The 16,798-nt window shown below is 42.9% G+C and overlaps 1 protein-coding gene across 8 annotated transcripts in view; it reads right to left on the bottom strand.

The window, feature by feature from the left end:
• HSPA12A (heat shock protein family A (Hsp70) member 12A) overlaps nt 1-15,444 on the bottom strand; it is a 321,425-nt gene extending 305,981 nt beyond the window's left edge. For 3 of the 8 annotated variants that reach the window (XM_058298306.1, XM_071215655.1, XM_058298308.2), the window contains exon 1: nt 14,997-15,444. In XM_058298306.1, the coding sequence (XP_058154289.1) occupies nt 14,997-15,054 (58 nt within the window). In that variant the 5' untranslated portion in view covers nt 15,055-15,444. Of the gene's footprint in view, nt 1-14,676; nt 14,970-14,996 lie in introns of those variants that run through there. The other 5 variants (XM_058298305.2, XM_058298307.2, XM_071215656.1 and 2 more) reach the window with 4 other exon arrangements.
• Between the last annotated feature and the right edge of the window lie 1,354 nt (nt 15,445-16,798).

The raw sequence follows: 16,798 nt of genomic DNA, 5'->3' as shown, positions 1-16,798 counted from the left end.
GTCCATTTACTCGATTGGCTGTGGAGTGAAGAGGCCAGAGGAGAAGGGCTTCTATTCTTGTGAGTAAGGAAGAAAAAGAAACCACCGCAGATATGAGCCCACCAAGCTGGATTTCCTCTGTCCCATGGTCATTCAGTAGTCCTATGAGCCGCGATCAGTGGCCTATGACAAGGCACTTCTCTCTGGTGCTCAGGACTTTGATCTGGGCAAGAGGACAGGTGAGTGCTCCCTGAAGCTTCTTCCAACACTATTGGACTATAGTGCTACAAAGGTTGATTTAGAAAATGAGGCTCCAGAAAGTAAAGCAGATCATTCAAACTGACATCACCCATCTGTTTTACCCACAGAGCAGCAAGTTCATGCTAAGAGCAAATATTTTGGGGCACTGCAAGATCATCAATAACCAAGCCATGATCAGTCACCAGCCAGACTCATTTTTCTCTATGTTGGGAAAATATGTGAATTCTTTTAGAAAAATTTTCAACTACGTAGAAAAAGCAGCCATTTTCTATTTAAAGCCCTCCATTGCCAGAAAAATAAAGTAACCAGAGCCCCCCAGTCATCTTTCATCTCAAGCACCATTTTCGGATCTGCTCACAACTGGGACTATGAAGTTTACAGCCTAATAGACAGGGAGGAAGAGAACGATCTTGGATTCAGGATGGGGCAGAAGGGCTGAGGTGAGCCAAGCAGGGCTGCTGCCACCCCTGGACCAGCAGGTTGACTAACTCCAGAGAGCTGGTGGATTTTCACACCTTTAATTTTTAAAATTTAAGTGGGATTTATCTGCAAGAATCTCAGTTTTTCTAAATAAATAAATGGCAAACAGAGCTCCCTGTTTATACGAGTAATCTTAAAACAGAAATAAAAAATCTAAAGCCAGTGGCTTCAAGAACATCCCAGATAACCTGGTCGTTAATTCTAGAAATGTATGATTCTACTCACTGAATAAAAGAGCTCCCCAGATATAAACAACTAATCTGGTAAAGTACATGTTTTTTTTCCTCCAGTAGTGACCCAAAGCATTCTGAATAGCTACTATACTGGTAGGACCGAAATCTTAAAATCCAATTCAAATGAGCAGATATTTTAGGGACTATACCACCAATGCCTGGAAGTTTTATTAGCACCCCAAACTCCTTAAATAAGGATGGACAATTGACTGAAGTCACGCCCCCAAAGAAACTATGAATCCTTGCAAATTAACCCAGAAAATAGCTGAATGCTGAACTATAAAGCCCTTTGGAAATAATTACATTTTCGATGGAAAAGATTTTATTGACCACAGAATGAAGCCCTCCACACACCAGCTCCTTGTCATCCCCCTCCCCACTGCCACTCCAGCCATCTAGAAAGCTCAACTGTCCTTAGATCTGGAAAATCCATGAAATGTTTCCCCAACCCCCTTTTTAACAGAAAGAAACAAGAACTGAGTGAGATACTAAAAATATGCACTTAGACCACTATGTAGTCTATAGCCCCAAATCTTATTACCATATTTAATACTGTATCAAAAAATAAAAATATATTTTGAGACACTTTAAGTTACTTGATAAATTTAAAAGTATATGAACTTGAAAAATTCAAAATTGATTTAACACTGTTCTTAGTGACCTACTCATAGACATATAAAGCAAGCCATCATCTTACACTGACATTAAGAATTTTTCCCTATTTAAAACATTGTAAAAACAGCCTTGGAGTCTTTTTTTTTTTTTTCCTTTCTTAAATACTGATGCTATTCTTCCATTATATTGTCCAATGGAATTCAGACAAAACATCACAGACTCCCAGTTACTGGGTCTTTGTAAAAAGCATTAAGAATTCCTCACCTATCATATCTTAATGGAAAACATGTTTTCTTGGGATTGTATGCAACTTAAAAATAATAATAATGTCAGGTACAGGGAGAGAAAACGTGAAGCATGGGAAGAATGCAACAACTTGGTAGTGGGAAAGGGTTACGTGGGGGGTGAGGCACGAAAGGAAAGAAAAACATTTACTTATATGTTTATTTATTTGAAGTTACAAACCAAACTTACATTTATTAAACAGCATTAATAAAAATAATAAACATATCATGGTACGTGAATACATACATAACCCCATCTTCAGCAAAACTGGCCAAAACTAACGTGTATACTTTTTGGCAATGCTAATAGTTCACAGAGAAAATCTTCATATTGTTTCAGAACTGGCTCACAGTTTGAAAAAAAAATAAAAGTGAGCTTGCGTAGCTCAAATGGTTTGAAGAAAGAGATCCTCCAAGTTCAGAATTCACCAGTGCAAAAGAAGCACTGACCAATTTTCTGCCACAGGAAAGATATCCACCGCTTGGGAAGACTGCGTCTCTCAGGTGTACATTATATAAGTAAGACCTTCCACTGTACTGTAAGGCCACACAGCACAGTAATTAAAAGTGCAGGCTAGTCCCAGCTCCAGCACTTACTGGCTGGGGGACCTTGGAAAACTAGTTAATCTCTCTGAGTCGCAGTTTTCTCATCTGGAAAACAGTAATAATTACACATCTCTCACAGTGCTATTATTAAGAGCAAGTAAGATAATACGTGTAAGAGAGAACAGGCATGACGTGGGGAATACACAGATGCCTCAGTTATTAGTGCCACAGCAAAGCACATCAAATCTTGTGCACATAGGCTGCTTCTTAAGGCCCTCCTCACTCTTGGGTTGACTTTTGTCCCTCATGGTCTGAAAGACGGCAAATCAGAAAATCTCTGAAACCCCAGGTACTGCTATGCTCCACCAAATAAAGCAAGGAAGAGAGCTAGAGATCAACTGGATCAGCCTGTGGTATAAAGAAAGGTGGCAAAGAAGCCGAACCTGTTTGAGAGTTGTACTTTTCAGTCAAGAGTTGTACTTTTCAATCCTGACTGCACATCAGAATCATCTAGAGAGCTTTTAAATCCTAGAGCTGTCTAGTTCCCTCACCCAACCCCAGAAGTTCTGACTGAATTGGTTTAGGGTGGAGCTTGAGCAATGAGGGTTTTTTTCAGAAGTGATTGTAATTTGCAGCCAGGGTAGAGATCTACTGCCTAAGCACAGAACTGACAAAAAAGGAAGAATGTGGAGAAAACAAAGAGAATATCACATTTCAAGAATCACGCTGATCTTCTATCTTCTAACCCTAATGCCTAGAAAGAAGGGCTCTTTCCAGCTGCAAATCATGCCATAGCCAGCTCAGGTAAGCTGGAGACTTGGCCCAGTTTTAGCACTGATCAGCATCCCGGGAAACCCTTTAGTCCTGGGTAGGCTGGTCACCCTACCTTTAGCACAAGCTCCAGATGAGCATTTCCAACCAATACTTTCTAGACCAGTACTGTCCATTCGGTAGCCATGGGCAACATGTGGCTATTTCAATTTAAATTAATTAAAATTTAATAAAATTTAAAATCCAGTTCTTTGGTTGCATTAGCCACACTTTGAGTGCTCTATAGTGGCTACCATGCTGGACAGTGGAAAGAGAACATTTCCATCATAGCAGAAAGTTCTATTGGACAGTCCTGTTCTAGACATTTCTGTCCAGATGCCCTGCACACACTCCACACTCAACCTGTCAGAGATTGAACTCATCAATTCCCCCTCCACCCAAACCTCCTACTTCCTGTCTGCAAGATCTCTCATCATCCACCCAGACTTCAACCAAGAACCCTCAAGGGCATCCATGATTCCTCACTTTCCTCCACCCCTAAAGGATCATCAAACTGCTCAAGTCTAATAAACGTCTCTCCAATCTGCCTTCCTCTGTGGCAGATATCTCTGCTCTAACTCGGATCCTTGACAAGGGTAAAACCCGCCCCTCTAGCCTCTAGCTTCCTCCTACCGAAGTTCATTCATACAAGGTAGTAAGTGGTTAGCATACTAACAAAGTTGCTTATTTCATTCTCTTCATTCAAAACCTCTGAAGACTTGAGCTTCATAACCTGGATCCCTAACCTACCCCCACCACAATCCAATGTCAGAGACCACAACTCATCCATCACCTTCAACGTCCCAAAGCTTCCCTGAATCCTCCAATGCTTCTCATATCCAGGTGCCTCTGCAAATGTTTCTTCCTCGGCCTGCTTGGTCTTCCCTGCCCATCTTCACGACCACTTCCCTTTCAATACAACTCAATTGTCAGCTCTTCTAAGAAACCTTCCCCATATACCTTAGGCAAAATCAGCACTTACATTTCTAATCTACCACCAGAATACATGTTTATATTTCTCTATTAGATAAGCTACATATAGCAAGATAAACTATCTGTGCATATATCTGTTTTCTTGTTCTTTTCTCCCACTGGATCATTGCAACATGTCTTACCCCCAGCAGAAATATCAAGCACAGATGTGCTGAATGAATGAATGGTTCAAATGATTCCATGTAGGTGGAGCAATTAAGGCAATATTTACAAATGAAGACACAAATGCATAGAAAAAACCCCACAGTAAGAAATGGTGGCAGCAGAACCAGTCTACTGATTACAAAGTCATTCATCCAGAAAACATTACTGCGTGCCATGTGCTAAAGTACTAGACCAGAAAGTGACATCATGAGTAAGTACTATGTCTTTATTTACCCATCCAGGGTTCCACATCTAGAACAATGCCTAATGCATTTAGGTACTTGATAAACATGTGTTAAGTTAAGGAGAACGAAAAATGGGTCTGGTCTTCAAGAGTAGATTATCTAAGAGCACATATCCCCTTCGCCATATTAAAAGCCTCATATACCATATGTTACGTCAGGGTAATTAGTAAACATGAAGCTTTAAATAGCCACCAAATGTAACCAGAAACACATTGGCTCATGTGATCTTCTAATGTAGATTCTTGTCCATTGAGTCTGCATCTTTGAGACTCACAGAGCCTTGAAACCCCTCTTACTAATGAAGAATGAGGACATCGGTCATAAAAGATGGGGTTCCATGAGGACATTATTCCCTTCTGCACTCATCCCAATGAGTCCTGCTCTTAAGGCCAGAAGTAAAGAGAGAAAAGCCATTTAAACCTTACTTGTTAATTAAAGCAATAAAAAAGCCAGGAAAAACACTGCTGGAAAACCTGATCAAAAGACAAAGGGGACAAAACTCACAACTGGAAAGAAATTATGGCAAGTCTGAAATTCATTTATTATCTGGTAGTACATACAGTTCAATATTAATGAATTAATGATGTTTAAGAAGTACTCAACGAACTATAATAATGACTTCAATTTAACCGACTGGAAGGAAGGAAACTGAGTAACTTTAAAATAAGTGTATAGCAGAATCATACCCTGATTTGTGCCACAGATGATTTGAGACAAAATCAAGTAACTAAAAGTATTCTAACATGTCATTGTTCATTGTACCATACAAAAATTTCAGAACTCGTGTTTTAATATTTAAAATGCTTAGCCAGCACAGTAAACAGAGAAAACCAAAAGTTGCATTTCTGCTACATTTTAAAGCAAAGCCTGGTTTATACACAGCTTTATAAAATACACAGCTTTATATGAGAAAATCTACAACATAACAAAGTTTAAAATACACATACCTCCTGGATCCAAAAATTCCACTTTTGAGAAACTTTCCTACAACTGCATTTATAAGGTATGTGTACAAGGATGTAAGGAGCATTCTTTTTATATTTTAGAAGTTTCAGATTTACAGCAAAATTACAGATAGTACAGGGTTCCCATATACCGCACACCCATTTCCCATATTAACGTCTCACATTTGCTATAATTAATGAATCAACATGGATAACATTACCATTAACCAAAGTCCATACTTTTTCCCAGTTTCCTTTGTTTTTACTTAACGTCCTTTTTCTTTTCCAAGATCCAACCCAAGATACATTACATTTAGTCATCGTATCTTTAAGCTCCTCTTAGCTGTGACAGTTTTCCATACTTTCCTTGTTTTTTTTTTTAAAGATTTATTTTTATTTATTTCTCTCCCCTTCCCTGCCCCCCAGTTGTCTGCCTTCTGTGTCCATTCACTGTGTGTTCTTCTGTGTCCTGCGTTCCTGTCAGCGGCACCTGGAATCTGTGCTTCATTTTGTTGCATCATCTTGCTGCATCAGCTCACACACATCAGCTCTCCATGTGTGCGGCACCATTCCTGGGTAGGCTGCAGTTTTTTTGCACTGGGCAGCTCTCCTTACGGGGTGCACTCCTTGCGCGTGGGCTCCCCTATGCGGGGGACACCCCTGCGTGGCATGCCACTCCTTGCGCGCATCAGCACTGCACGTGGGTCAGCTTACACACGGGTCAGGAGGCCCTGAGTTCAAACCCTGGGCCTCCCCTATGGTAGGCAGATGCTCTATAGTTGAGCCAAATCCGCTTCCTCTTTCCTTGTTTTTGATGACCTTGACAGTTTTGAGGAGGATTGGTCATGTATTTTATAGAATGCTCCACTTGATGTTTTTCTCATGATTAGGCTAGAGTTATGAGTTTTGAGAAGGAAAACCTCAGAGGTAAAGTACCATTTTCATCATATTACATCAAGAAACATATTACAGGGAAGTGGACCTGACCCAGTGGTTAGGACGTCCGTCTACCACATGGGAGGTCCGCGGTTCAAACCCCGGGCCTCCTTGACCCGTGTGGAGCTGGCCCACATGCAATGCTGATGCACACAAGGAGTGCCGTGCCACACAGGGGTGTCCCCGTGTAGGGGAGCCCATGCACAAGGAGTGTGCCCTGTAAGGAGAGCCGCCCAGCGCAAAAGAAAGTTCAGCCTGCCCAGGAATGGTGCCACCCACATGGAGAGCTGACACAACAAGATGACACAACAAAAAGAAACACAGATTCCCGTGCCGCTGACAACAACAGAAGCGGACAAAAAAGAACACGCAGCAAGTATACACAGAGAACAGACAATGGGGGGGGGAAGGGAGAGAAATAAAAAAAAAAAAAGAAACATATTACAGTATCAGCATGTCTCATCTCTGTTTATGTTGACCTTGATCACCCCCCGAGATAATATTTTCAAGTTTCTCCACTATAAAGTTAACTCTTTCTCTGCCTTTCCACACTCTACTCATTGGAAGGAAGTCACTATGCATAGCCCACATTTAAAGTGTGTAATTTTTCTGCACAGAAAATGTCTTTTCCCCCCATGTATTAATTTAATCATTTATTTAAATCAATTTGGACCCATGTGTACTATAATCCAATACCACTTTATTTTGACGTTCCAATTGTTACAGCTTTGGCCATTGAAAGCTCTTTCCGTAGGCTCCTGTGTCTCTTGGACATACTCCCACCAATGGGGTGGTGGGGATGACGTGTTTTTGTTTTTTGTGTGTTATTTTTAGTCCTTCCTTACTTTCTGGCAGTACAATATATTCCAAGCACATTTCATATACTTCCTGCCCTAGCCTAAAATCTGCCATTTCTCCAAGGAACCCTGGCAAATGGAATTAGAAACCAAGATCTGGGTGCTGTGCGCTATTGCTATAGATGAGTATAGTTGAAAGAGCAAGGAAATATATGCATGTATACTAACCAGTGTATATACACGTACCTATAAATAATTCTATACATAACCAACTATATCTCTATTAAGCTAAATATGAATTCATTCTGCTATCAATTCTAATTCATACCTAGCAGCATTATTTTTAAAAGCCAAAAAAAAACCCAAAAAACAGAAACACAGAAATGTCTATGCAGAGGACATTAAATACATTGTGGGAGATACTTAGAGTGGAACATTAATCACATTTTAATGATTTAGCTGTATGTGCTGATATGAAAAATTCTACAATACATAAAGTGTGAAATATATGTATATGTACACACACAATGTCTGGAAGGAAATACAATACAAAGTTAACAGTGGATAACTTCAAGGAGTGAAAATGGGGGTAGAGCACGCATTGTCAATATGGTCATATCACCCTTAAGGGAGCAAAATAATCTTAGATATGTTAGTTTATGGCCCTCCAAAGGGCCATGGTACACAAACAGATATAAGAAGATCTGTAGTATTAAAATTTCATTGTGATGGAGGCAGGGAAGCAATTAGGTTAGGGGAAAAATTCCTAAAAAAGCTCATTAGGTGGATGATAATGAAATAACGGTTGAGAAACACTGGGTTGAGAAACAATTTGTACTTGTCCCTTCTACTTTAATTTTTTTTTTTTTACTACGAGCAAATGTTTATTTTAAAATTTAATCTGAAAAAATAAAAGATTTATCTACTTAGTAGAAATATCAAGTGAATAGTGAAATTCTGACCAGAAGACTCAGTGCCTCTATTCCATCTCATGGAAGGATGCCCAACTGGTGTCTCTTCAGCAGTGGTTCAAAATCAAGGCAATGTTTTCTCCCTGAAGTCTGTAGCATTTGGGTACTGGTTCTTGCAGCCCTTGGGGTTCCTTGGCTTGCATCTCTGGTTCCTGTCACAGGGCCATCCCTCCTTCCTTGTATCTGCTCTTCTTCTTTCTCCCCATGCCTTCTCTTAATAAGGTTTCCAGCTATATGGATTCTATGGATTAAGACCCACCCGATTCAGTGGGTCACACCCTAACTCCTAATAACATCCCCAGAAGGTCCTATTCACAAATAAGAAGATGGATTAAGATTAAGAACAAGCCTGTGCACCTGAAATAAGAACAAGGCCGAGAGCTGCAGGGTGTTTAAGAGTTACCTCCTGAGAGCCTCCGTGCTGCTCAAATGTGGCCAGTCTCAAAACCAAATGCAGCATGTCAATGTGCTGCCTTCCCCCCAGCGTGGGACATGACTCCCAGGGATGAGCCTCCCTGGCGCTGAGGGATTACTACCAAGTACCAGCTGATGATGTAACTAGAAAATGACCTTGAATAAAAGGGTCAACTCGGACCAGCAGAATATCTCAATCTACATATAATACCAGGAGTTAAAAATGCTTTTTGACCTGAATCAAAGGAGGAAATGGAAAAACAAATGAGTTTACAAGGCTATGAGTCTCCAAAGAGCTGGGAGGTTATCAGAGGGGTTGCCCTTACGCACACCTCAGCAGAGTCCCAGAGACAGATAAAGTAGATACAACCTCAGGTATTGGTTCTTCTGAGGGCTACAGAGACCCACAGGTTCTATGGTCATGGCGGATGGAGTTCAGCGCCATCTCAGATGGACCTACTCTGGAGTTTGTGTTTCTGTGTGATGAAGCTGGACTTAGATGTGATCTTTGTCCACAAGTCTCTCCTGTTACTTTTACCAGAACTGTAGTTGGTGCTGGGGTTTAATGTATACTCAGGGGACCTGAATCTCTGGACTGACCATGTGATAGCCAGGCCCTGAGCCTCAACAGACTTGCAACTCCCACACTCTGGTTTATTGGACTTACCCTACTCAGCTAACATGGAGGTGAAGAAGGTCAACCACCACACCAGGGAGCCAAGAGTGCCTACAACTGAAAGCAGGAGAATTGCATCCAGCATCCATGTGGAATCTAAGCCCCCACTTGATATAGATGTGGAGTGGACACAACCATTCTAAGGTCCACAGAATGGAGGAATAGAATATGGATTAGAGTGGACTTACTGACATTCTATTCATGAACTATTATGATTAGTAATCGAAGAAAATGTGGCATTGGTGTGGAGAAAGTAGCCATGGTGGCTGCTGGGGGTAGGGAGTGGGAGGAAGAGATGTGATGTGGGGGCATTTTCAGGACTTGGAGTTGTCCTGGGTGGCGCTGCAGGGACAGTTACCGGACATTGTATGTCTTCCCATGGCCCACTGGGTGGACTGTGGGATAGTGGGGGCTATGATGTGGACCACTGACCATGAGGTACAGCGGTGCTCAGAGATGTATTCACCAAATGCAATGAATGTCTCATGATGATTGAGGAGGTTGTTGTTATGGGGGGAGGAGTGGGGTGAGGGGGGTGCGGGGTATATAAGGACCTCACATTTTTTGGATATAACATTAAAAAAATAAAGACAAAAAATTTTTTAAAAAAAAGAACAAGTCTTTTGCAGGGGAACATAATTCAATCTATCACACATGGTAAACAATATGTTTTGCTTGTTGTCAAAATAATGCACTTGCTACATTATAGCCTTTTATAAACCACTGGAAGCATCTTGTAACTATTATAACCTCTAAGAATGAGTTTAACTAAATTTCCATCAGATCCTTAAACACCATCTCAATAATCTTGGAGAAAATGATAAACTAAAGATGAAAAGAGGTTAACTTGCTTTAAAATCAATGATCTTACATAGGAAATCCACTTAAAATAGTGTTAGCCCAAAAGTTGTGTATAACGTTTTGATTTTTTGTTAAGTGGCAATCATTCTCTTCAAAATTTCATCAACAAATTCCAAGTGACAAAAGTTCTCAGGCTAAGAGGGAGCCCCCACCCATGTATGTGTGCAGAAAGGATGAGTTAGCCCTGGCATTTGAAGAGGGTAGGCCTTCCGCCCCGTTGTTCCTGGACAGTGCTGCCACCCTAGCCTTTAGAGAGGGTAGAGCACATTCCCCAGAGGTGGGGATAGTTTGGTCACCAATCTACTGTTCTGAGGGGGTTGGGCATGTGCCCTGGAAGTTGGGGAGAGTGTGGCCACTGTTCTTGAAGGGTTAGGGCTAGAGTTCAGCCACTCCCAGATCCCGAGAAGAAATCATGGTTCTACAGATGACTCTCAAACTTCAAATTCCAATGGAGCAAGCCCTGCAAGTTTTTGGAACTGTTTAGGACTGGTGATGCCTGTTTTCCTTGCAATTTCTCCCAATAGCAATGAGAAAGTTTTTTTCTATGCCTGTCTGTCCTTTGTATATTGGAAGCAGATAACTTGTTTCACACGTCTACGGTCAGAGGAGAATTTTCCCCCAAGACTGCATGTCTATAGCTAATTTTGATAACATTTTGTACTTAGCAATGTTACTGAAAAGATTTAAAGTTTTTGAAATATTGTGATGAAATAAATGTACTTTACATAAGGAAAGAACATGTCTTCTTGGGACCCAAAGGGTAAAATGTGATAGTTTGCCGCTTTTTATGGATCCCAGAAAAGATCGTGTTCTTGGAGCTAATCCATTCCTGTGGGTGTGGGACCCTTTGATTGGACTAGATGCAGTTGGGGGAACTTTGATTAGATTGCTTCAGTGAGGCATAACCCAGCGTGGGTCTTGGTCCTTTGGCTGGAGCCCTTTATAAACAGAGGACTGAAAGGAGAGACACATAAGAAAAAAAGCGGCAGAGAAAGAGAAACCCCAAGAGGCTGAGAGAAAGGCCTGGAGGAGAAGGGAGAGAAGAGCCATATTGCCTGATCGTCCAGACTGACCTTCAGTGAGACAGCACCTCTGACGATGCCTTGATTTGGACATTTTACAGCCTTAGAACTTTAAGCTTTAATCTATAATAATAAATTTTCACAATAAAAGCCAACACGAGTCTGGTACATTGCTCCCGCATCTTTTAGCAAACTAAAACAGTTACCAGCCAAGGTGCCCTACCCTCCACTGGCCAAATGAGGCAAGCACATGACCCAAACTAAGCTAATCTGACACTCTTGCTGATATTTACATGCCTGTCACTGTCTCACTGTCTCTAAACTAGGACCTTCTCACTAGCAAGATCTCTCTCTCTGATGCCTAGCATAGTGCCTATGAACATTCAGAGCCTGTTGGCGAGTGAACTACACAGAAACTCAAGTACTTAAACAAATACTGAACTAAATTTATCATTTTCCAACAGAATTCTGGAGGAGAAGCAAACTGTATAATGTTTTGTAAAGGAAGTGTTCATTTTAGTGGTTAGCAAAAATGCTTGGGAAACAGCACCCAAAGTTGCCATTTCTCCATGCCTTAAAGATGTCAATCAGTCCAATAAAATAAAGCCCCCCAAAATGACAAAAGGAAAATTACTTCATTACCTAAACATCTGCTCGAACATAAGCAATTGCACACTGGCTAATTTTTTTTTAAAGCGATATAAGTTTCTAGAGAGACATAATATAGCTAATTATACCATTCACTAGAAGGGAACATACAATGTTTTGAAGTAATTCAGAAGTGGGTGTGATTTACAAGACACAGAGGCTAGAGAACGGTAAGTATAAATTAGAGATTGTTCATATTATGACAGGCTCCATCATTACATTTCACAACTTTTGTCAAAGGCAACCTTGTTCGCCACACCACTGACAGCTCACATTAGGGAAGGCTGCTGCCAGCTCTGCCATCAGGGTAGACAGGAGCCTTCTTTCCGAGTGCACTCCTGGGGAACCGGATTGAAATTTTAGACTTAAAATTCATTAAGGAGGAAAATATGATGAAACCTAAATGGCCAACAAGAATGTAAAAAGAGTTCAAACTTCACTAATAACCAGGGCAATGAAAAATTTTTAAAGGTACCGTTTTTGTTCATTAATTTGGCAAAAATTATAAACTTATCAGACTATCAAAATGACTACAGTTTGTCATTAGCCAACATTGAGAAGTGGGGGGGGATGGGTACTGCTGGTGGGAATGTGAATTGGTACTGCCATTTTGGAGGGCACTTATACAATGTCTTGCAAAATGTTATGTGCACAGGCCCTCTAATTCAATAATTACATTTCTAAGAATCTATCCTAGAGAAAAAGAATACGTATTTAGTAGTGCATAACCATACATTTTCTTGTATGATTAGTTGATTAATGACTATCTTCTCCACTAAGCAATAAACCTGGTGATAGCAAGGTCTATGTCTCTCTGGTCTATCATCTACATCCCCCATCCACAGCACCTGGGCATCGTTTATGAAAAGTTGGCAGTATTTGTTAAAGAACTGAATAAATATGTTTCCTCAGAGCTACAAAGGGAAATAAGGTATTTATCAGTAATGGTTCTTCTTGTTCGCACTAAATAGGGGTAGCGAAATTAGCACTCACAATATTAAAAGGTAGTAAAAAGTATGGTCTGTTTTCAAAATTAAGCCACACACACCATCAGCTTACAAAATCGATGATGATGTAAGTAACCTGCCAAACTTCCCTGTGTCTCCATATCAAATCCCTTGCTTTCCAGTTAGTTCCACAGGTCAAACAGCAATTAAATACTATTGAAATAATTCACTCGTTAACACGGTCTATGATCCAGTGACAAACGCCTTGGTTTTGAGATGTATAAAAATCATACAATGGACTGAGAAGATCCCAACACCTATGTAGCCAAACTCAACATCCTAAAAGAAAGTGTGCCTTTTAAGAAACACAAATTTCAAAGTCTAATTGTTCTTTTACCATTGATAAGCTCTTAATCAAGGAAATATATCCTCTAAAAAAATATCATTAGACTTGTTGGTTTTCCAATATAATACGACACAAAGAGAAAGAGCCAGAAACTTGGGGAACTCTCACTTTTTCTCAGTCCTCAAATCTAGCACAGACAGAGAGTTCTCATATCAAATATAAGCAATTTGTGGATTATCTGCATTGTTACTCTACATGTGAAATATAGAATGAAAGGAGGTGAAACTCTTAATTTTATTATTTTAAAACTGACCATCCATCAAAAGACCTGGTATCCACTGACAGATAATATAAATAATGAAAGCTCCTCTAGAAAACAAAATCAAGATGTGTTATCCTTTGGGAGGAGGGGTATTAAAAATAAAGTACTAATAGAATCACATAAGAACACATGAGAAATTCAGATAAAGGCATTCCATTCATCCACTAGACTGACATATGTGCCTTTATGGTTTTAGGCTCATCTGGTGGAATTACTGGGAAAGGGAAAGATGCGACATTTATCCAGCACTTTCTAGATGCTAGGTATTGCTAAGCAATCTGTTATATCCATTTGGTAAATGAATAACAGAAGCTCAGTGAGGTTAAATAATTTCCCCAAAGTCTCGCAGTTGGTAAAGAGTAATATTAAGATTTGTTCCCAAGAGTGTGGACTCCAGAGGGCTGTTCCTTACCAGTGTTATGTCTGAGGTTTCAAGGAGCAACAGGTCATAGGACTGGACAGGACTTCAGGAAATCATCTGGGTTAGCCCTGGACTGTTGTCAGGTAAGACTGGATTAACTACAAGGCCCACAGAAGGGATGAGACTCGTCCAAGTTTACACTGAGTGAACTGAGCCAAGAGTAGTAAAAGGCAGAGGACTAGACACCAGGACTGGCCACAGAGCAGGGCCCTTTCCACCACATGGCCTCACCAGCCATGTCAGCAAGTCGTTCAGAAAAGCACACGTTCCTACCTAGTCTTACTTCCTAAACTAAATCTGCATGGTTCCTCTTCGTTGACCCACATTCTCAGGCCACCCTTTCGAAAGGGCATTAATAAAAAAATGTGTCAGGTTCACATTTGGTGACAGGTGAAAAGGACTGATTGAAACAGCTCTTACTGAGCCCGTTACCAAGCAGGGTGAGATGCGCGGGCACGGCCTGGCTCTCCCGGGGCCCAGCGCCAACCCCGTTAATTCAGAGGGCTCGACACGGCCCGGGTGTTGATTCGTGACTAATTAGTTGCTAAAAATGGGAAGTGATAAGACATCTCAGGGCTGGAAAATCCCAGCCGGGTGGATATGGAAAGAGGAACCAAACGGAACCAGAAAGAAAAAAAGGCTGCGAAGGAACCCTGGGGCCTCGCAAATACCAACAACTGCGCAAGGGTGGGGTCGGGGCTAGAGCGCAGGGAAAGCTGGGCCGCCCACGCCCCTCAGGGTATCCCGCCCCAGCCGCTGCTCCCGCGTGGAAGGTGCTTACGTGGGCCTTCGGCCGTGCCCAAGGCTGCTCCCTTCCCCCAAGCCCCGAGTGCCAGCCAGCGCAACGCGCGGGCAGAGCTTCCCGCACTGCCGGGCAGGCGCTGGCTCCCGCACATTACCCACGGCCCTACGCTCTCTAAAGCGTGCCGGGCACAAGCGTCGCTTCTTCATGGGTGGCGGACCCACTGGGGTGCCCACGGAGGCCGCAACACCCCTCGGCTCTGCACGCTCAGCTTCGCCCTGCCCCACACCCAGCGCCAGGCAGCCGTCCCCGCCCCTGGGCCGCGGCCGCCCGCACCTGGCGCCCGCGCGCCCGCCTACCTTGCTCCTTAAGGCTGGTGATGAGCTGCAGCTGCTTCTCCTCGTCCGAGCTGTTCATTTTGGCGGGTGGGGCCGGGAAAAGAAGGAAAGGAGGGAGAGGAGAAGGGTAGACGGGAGGAGGGGGTAAGAAAATGCAAGATGCCGGTGGCGTGCGGCTTCACTACCCGGAAGTTGGATTTGCTCCCGCTCCTCCTCCTCCTGGCGCGAAGCGCGCGAGTGAGATCATCCCCACGCACCTACCCAGCGGCGGCGGCCGCTTCACCTGCGGACCCGCGGCCGGCGGGGGCGGGGACGGACGGCCCGGCCGCCGGGGGGCAGGGGCAGTGGATGACCGCGGGACCCGGGGTGGCGCCGAGACCGAGGTCGCGCCCTGGCCGGCGGCGGCCGCTGCGGCTCGGCGTGCGGTGAGGAAGCCAGCGCCGCGGGCGGACAGGCGGGAGGGCGCGCTGGCCTGCGCGTGGTCGCACGGGCTTGTGCATGCCTTTCTCCACCCCTACTCTCGGGACACAAAGACCACCAGGGAAACCGACCATGAGTCCGCAGGTCTCGGAAATCCCACTTTGAAAGCTGCCCGAGGGCCGCTTTCCACGATCCTGGGCGACAGAGTAACACCCAGGTTCTGGGGACGGTGTGGGAAAACCTGCACTGCAGGGGCCATTTTAGGGTCGCACCTTTTGCACCTTGAAAAGCAGACAGGGAGAAGTTCAGGCCCGCCCACCTAGCAAGTAGACACCGCATTGCAGAGGAGGGCAATGGCAGTCGGTCTTTCCTGAGGGACCCAGATAACTCCCCCTCCCCTGACCCTAACCGCACCAGATTTGAGAGGTGGTCTGAACTTGGACCCTGTCTCGGGGGAATAGCTGGGCCTGAAAACCCTAGCAATCATCCGGTTCTGGAAGGGCTTTACTTCTACGGAGGCTGTCACTGCAAACCAGATGCCCAACGTCCCAGCACTCAAGCCCAGCATGTGTCCCATTTCATTTCCATCTTCACTAAAGTTTCAGGGGGTCTTAACCTTTCCTGTTCCACAGACCCCTTTGCCAGTCAGGTGAAAACTAAGTCCACACTATACTGTGTATTATTTAATAACGATATCACCTGCACCAACACTTTCCCCCAAGAATAATGTTTTCTGAAGTTCAGTTCAAGTTCATGGACCCCTGGTTTAAACCCAACTCTGGATTAGACCTCCAGCAAAAGAGGCAGCCCACCCACCTGGCTTCAAAGAGGACTTTTTCCCATCCCCAGCTGATGGTTAATCTTTGGTCAAGTTTCTTGACTCTGAACTTCATCTAAAAAACTATAATAATACATAAACTCTCCTGGAAGTACTGTAAGGATTAAATGGGGAGAGGAAAAGTAGGTAGTCACTTTTTTTAAAATTATGTTTACAGGCCTTTCAGAAAGGAGTTGTGGATGCTGCTTATAAGCTAAAATAGACACTAGTCTTTTATACTGATCATTAAGCATCCAAAATAAATCCAAAATGAATCAGATGTACTGCACATCTTGTTTTTTTCCCCTCAGTAGTCACTACCTCTGTGGCTACTGCACTAGTCCAATTCTTCTCCTCATTCCTCACGTTCTATTTTTTGCAAATGTACAACTCTGTTTGCTGCACCAGTCTCTCCATGATAGAACCAAGGGAGATTTGGTATATAGGTAAATGCTGTACACAGTATCTTTCAGATACTCCTTATTAAACGGTAATGCAAAACAACTGAACAAAAAAGATAGTACTCCTCTCTCTTCCGAAAAAGGCAATATAGTATTTTAGCTTGGATTATTTAGCATTAGAATGA

The sequence above is a fragment of the Dasypus novemcinctus genome, chromosome 6 (genome assembly GCF_030445035.2).
Source record: "Dasypus novemcinctus isolate mDasNov1 chromosome 6, mDasNov1.1.hap2, whole genome shotgun sequence".
Lineage (NCBI taxonomy): Eukaryota > Metazoa > Chordata > Mammalia > Cingulata > Dasypodidae > Dasypus > Dasypus novemcinctus.
The sequence above is the reverse complement of the archived record's forward strand: the minus strand, read 5'-3'. Positions and strand labels throughout refer to the sequence as shown.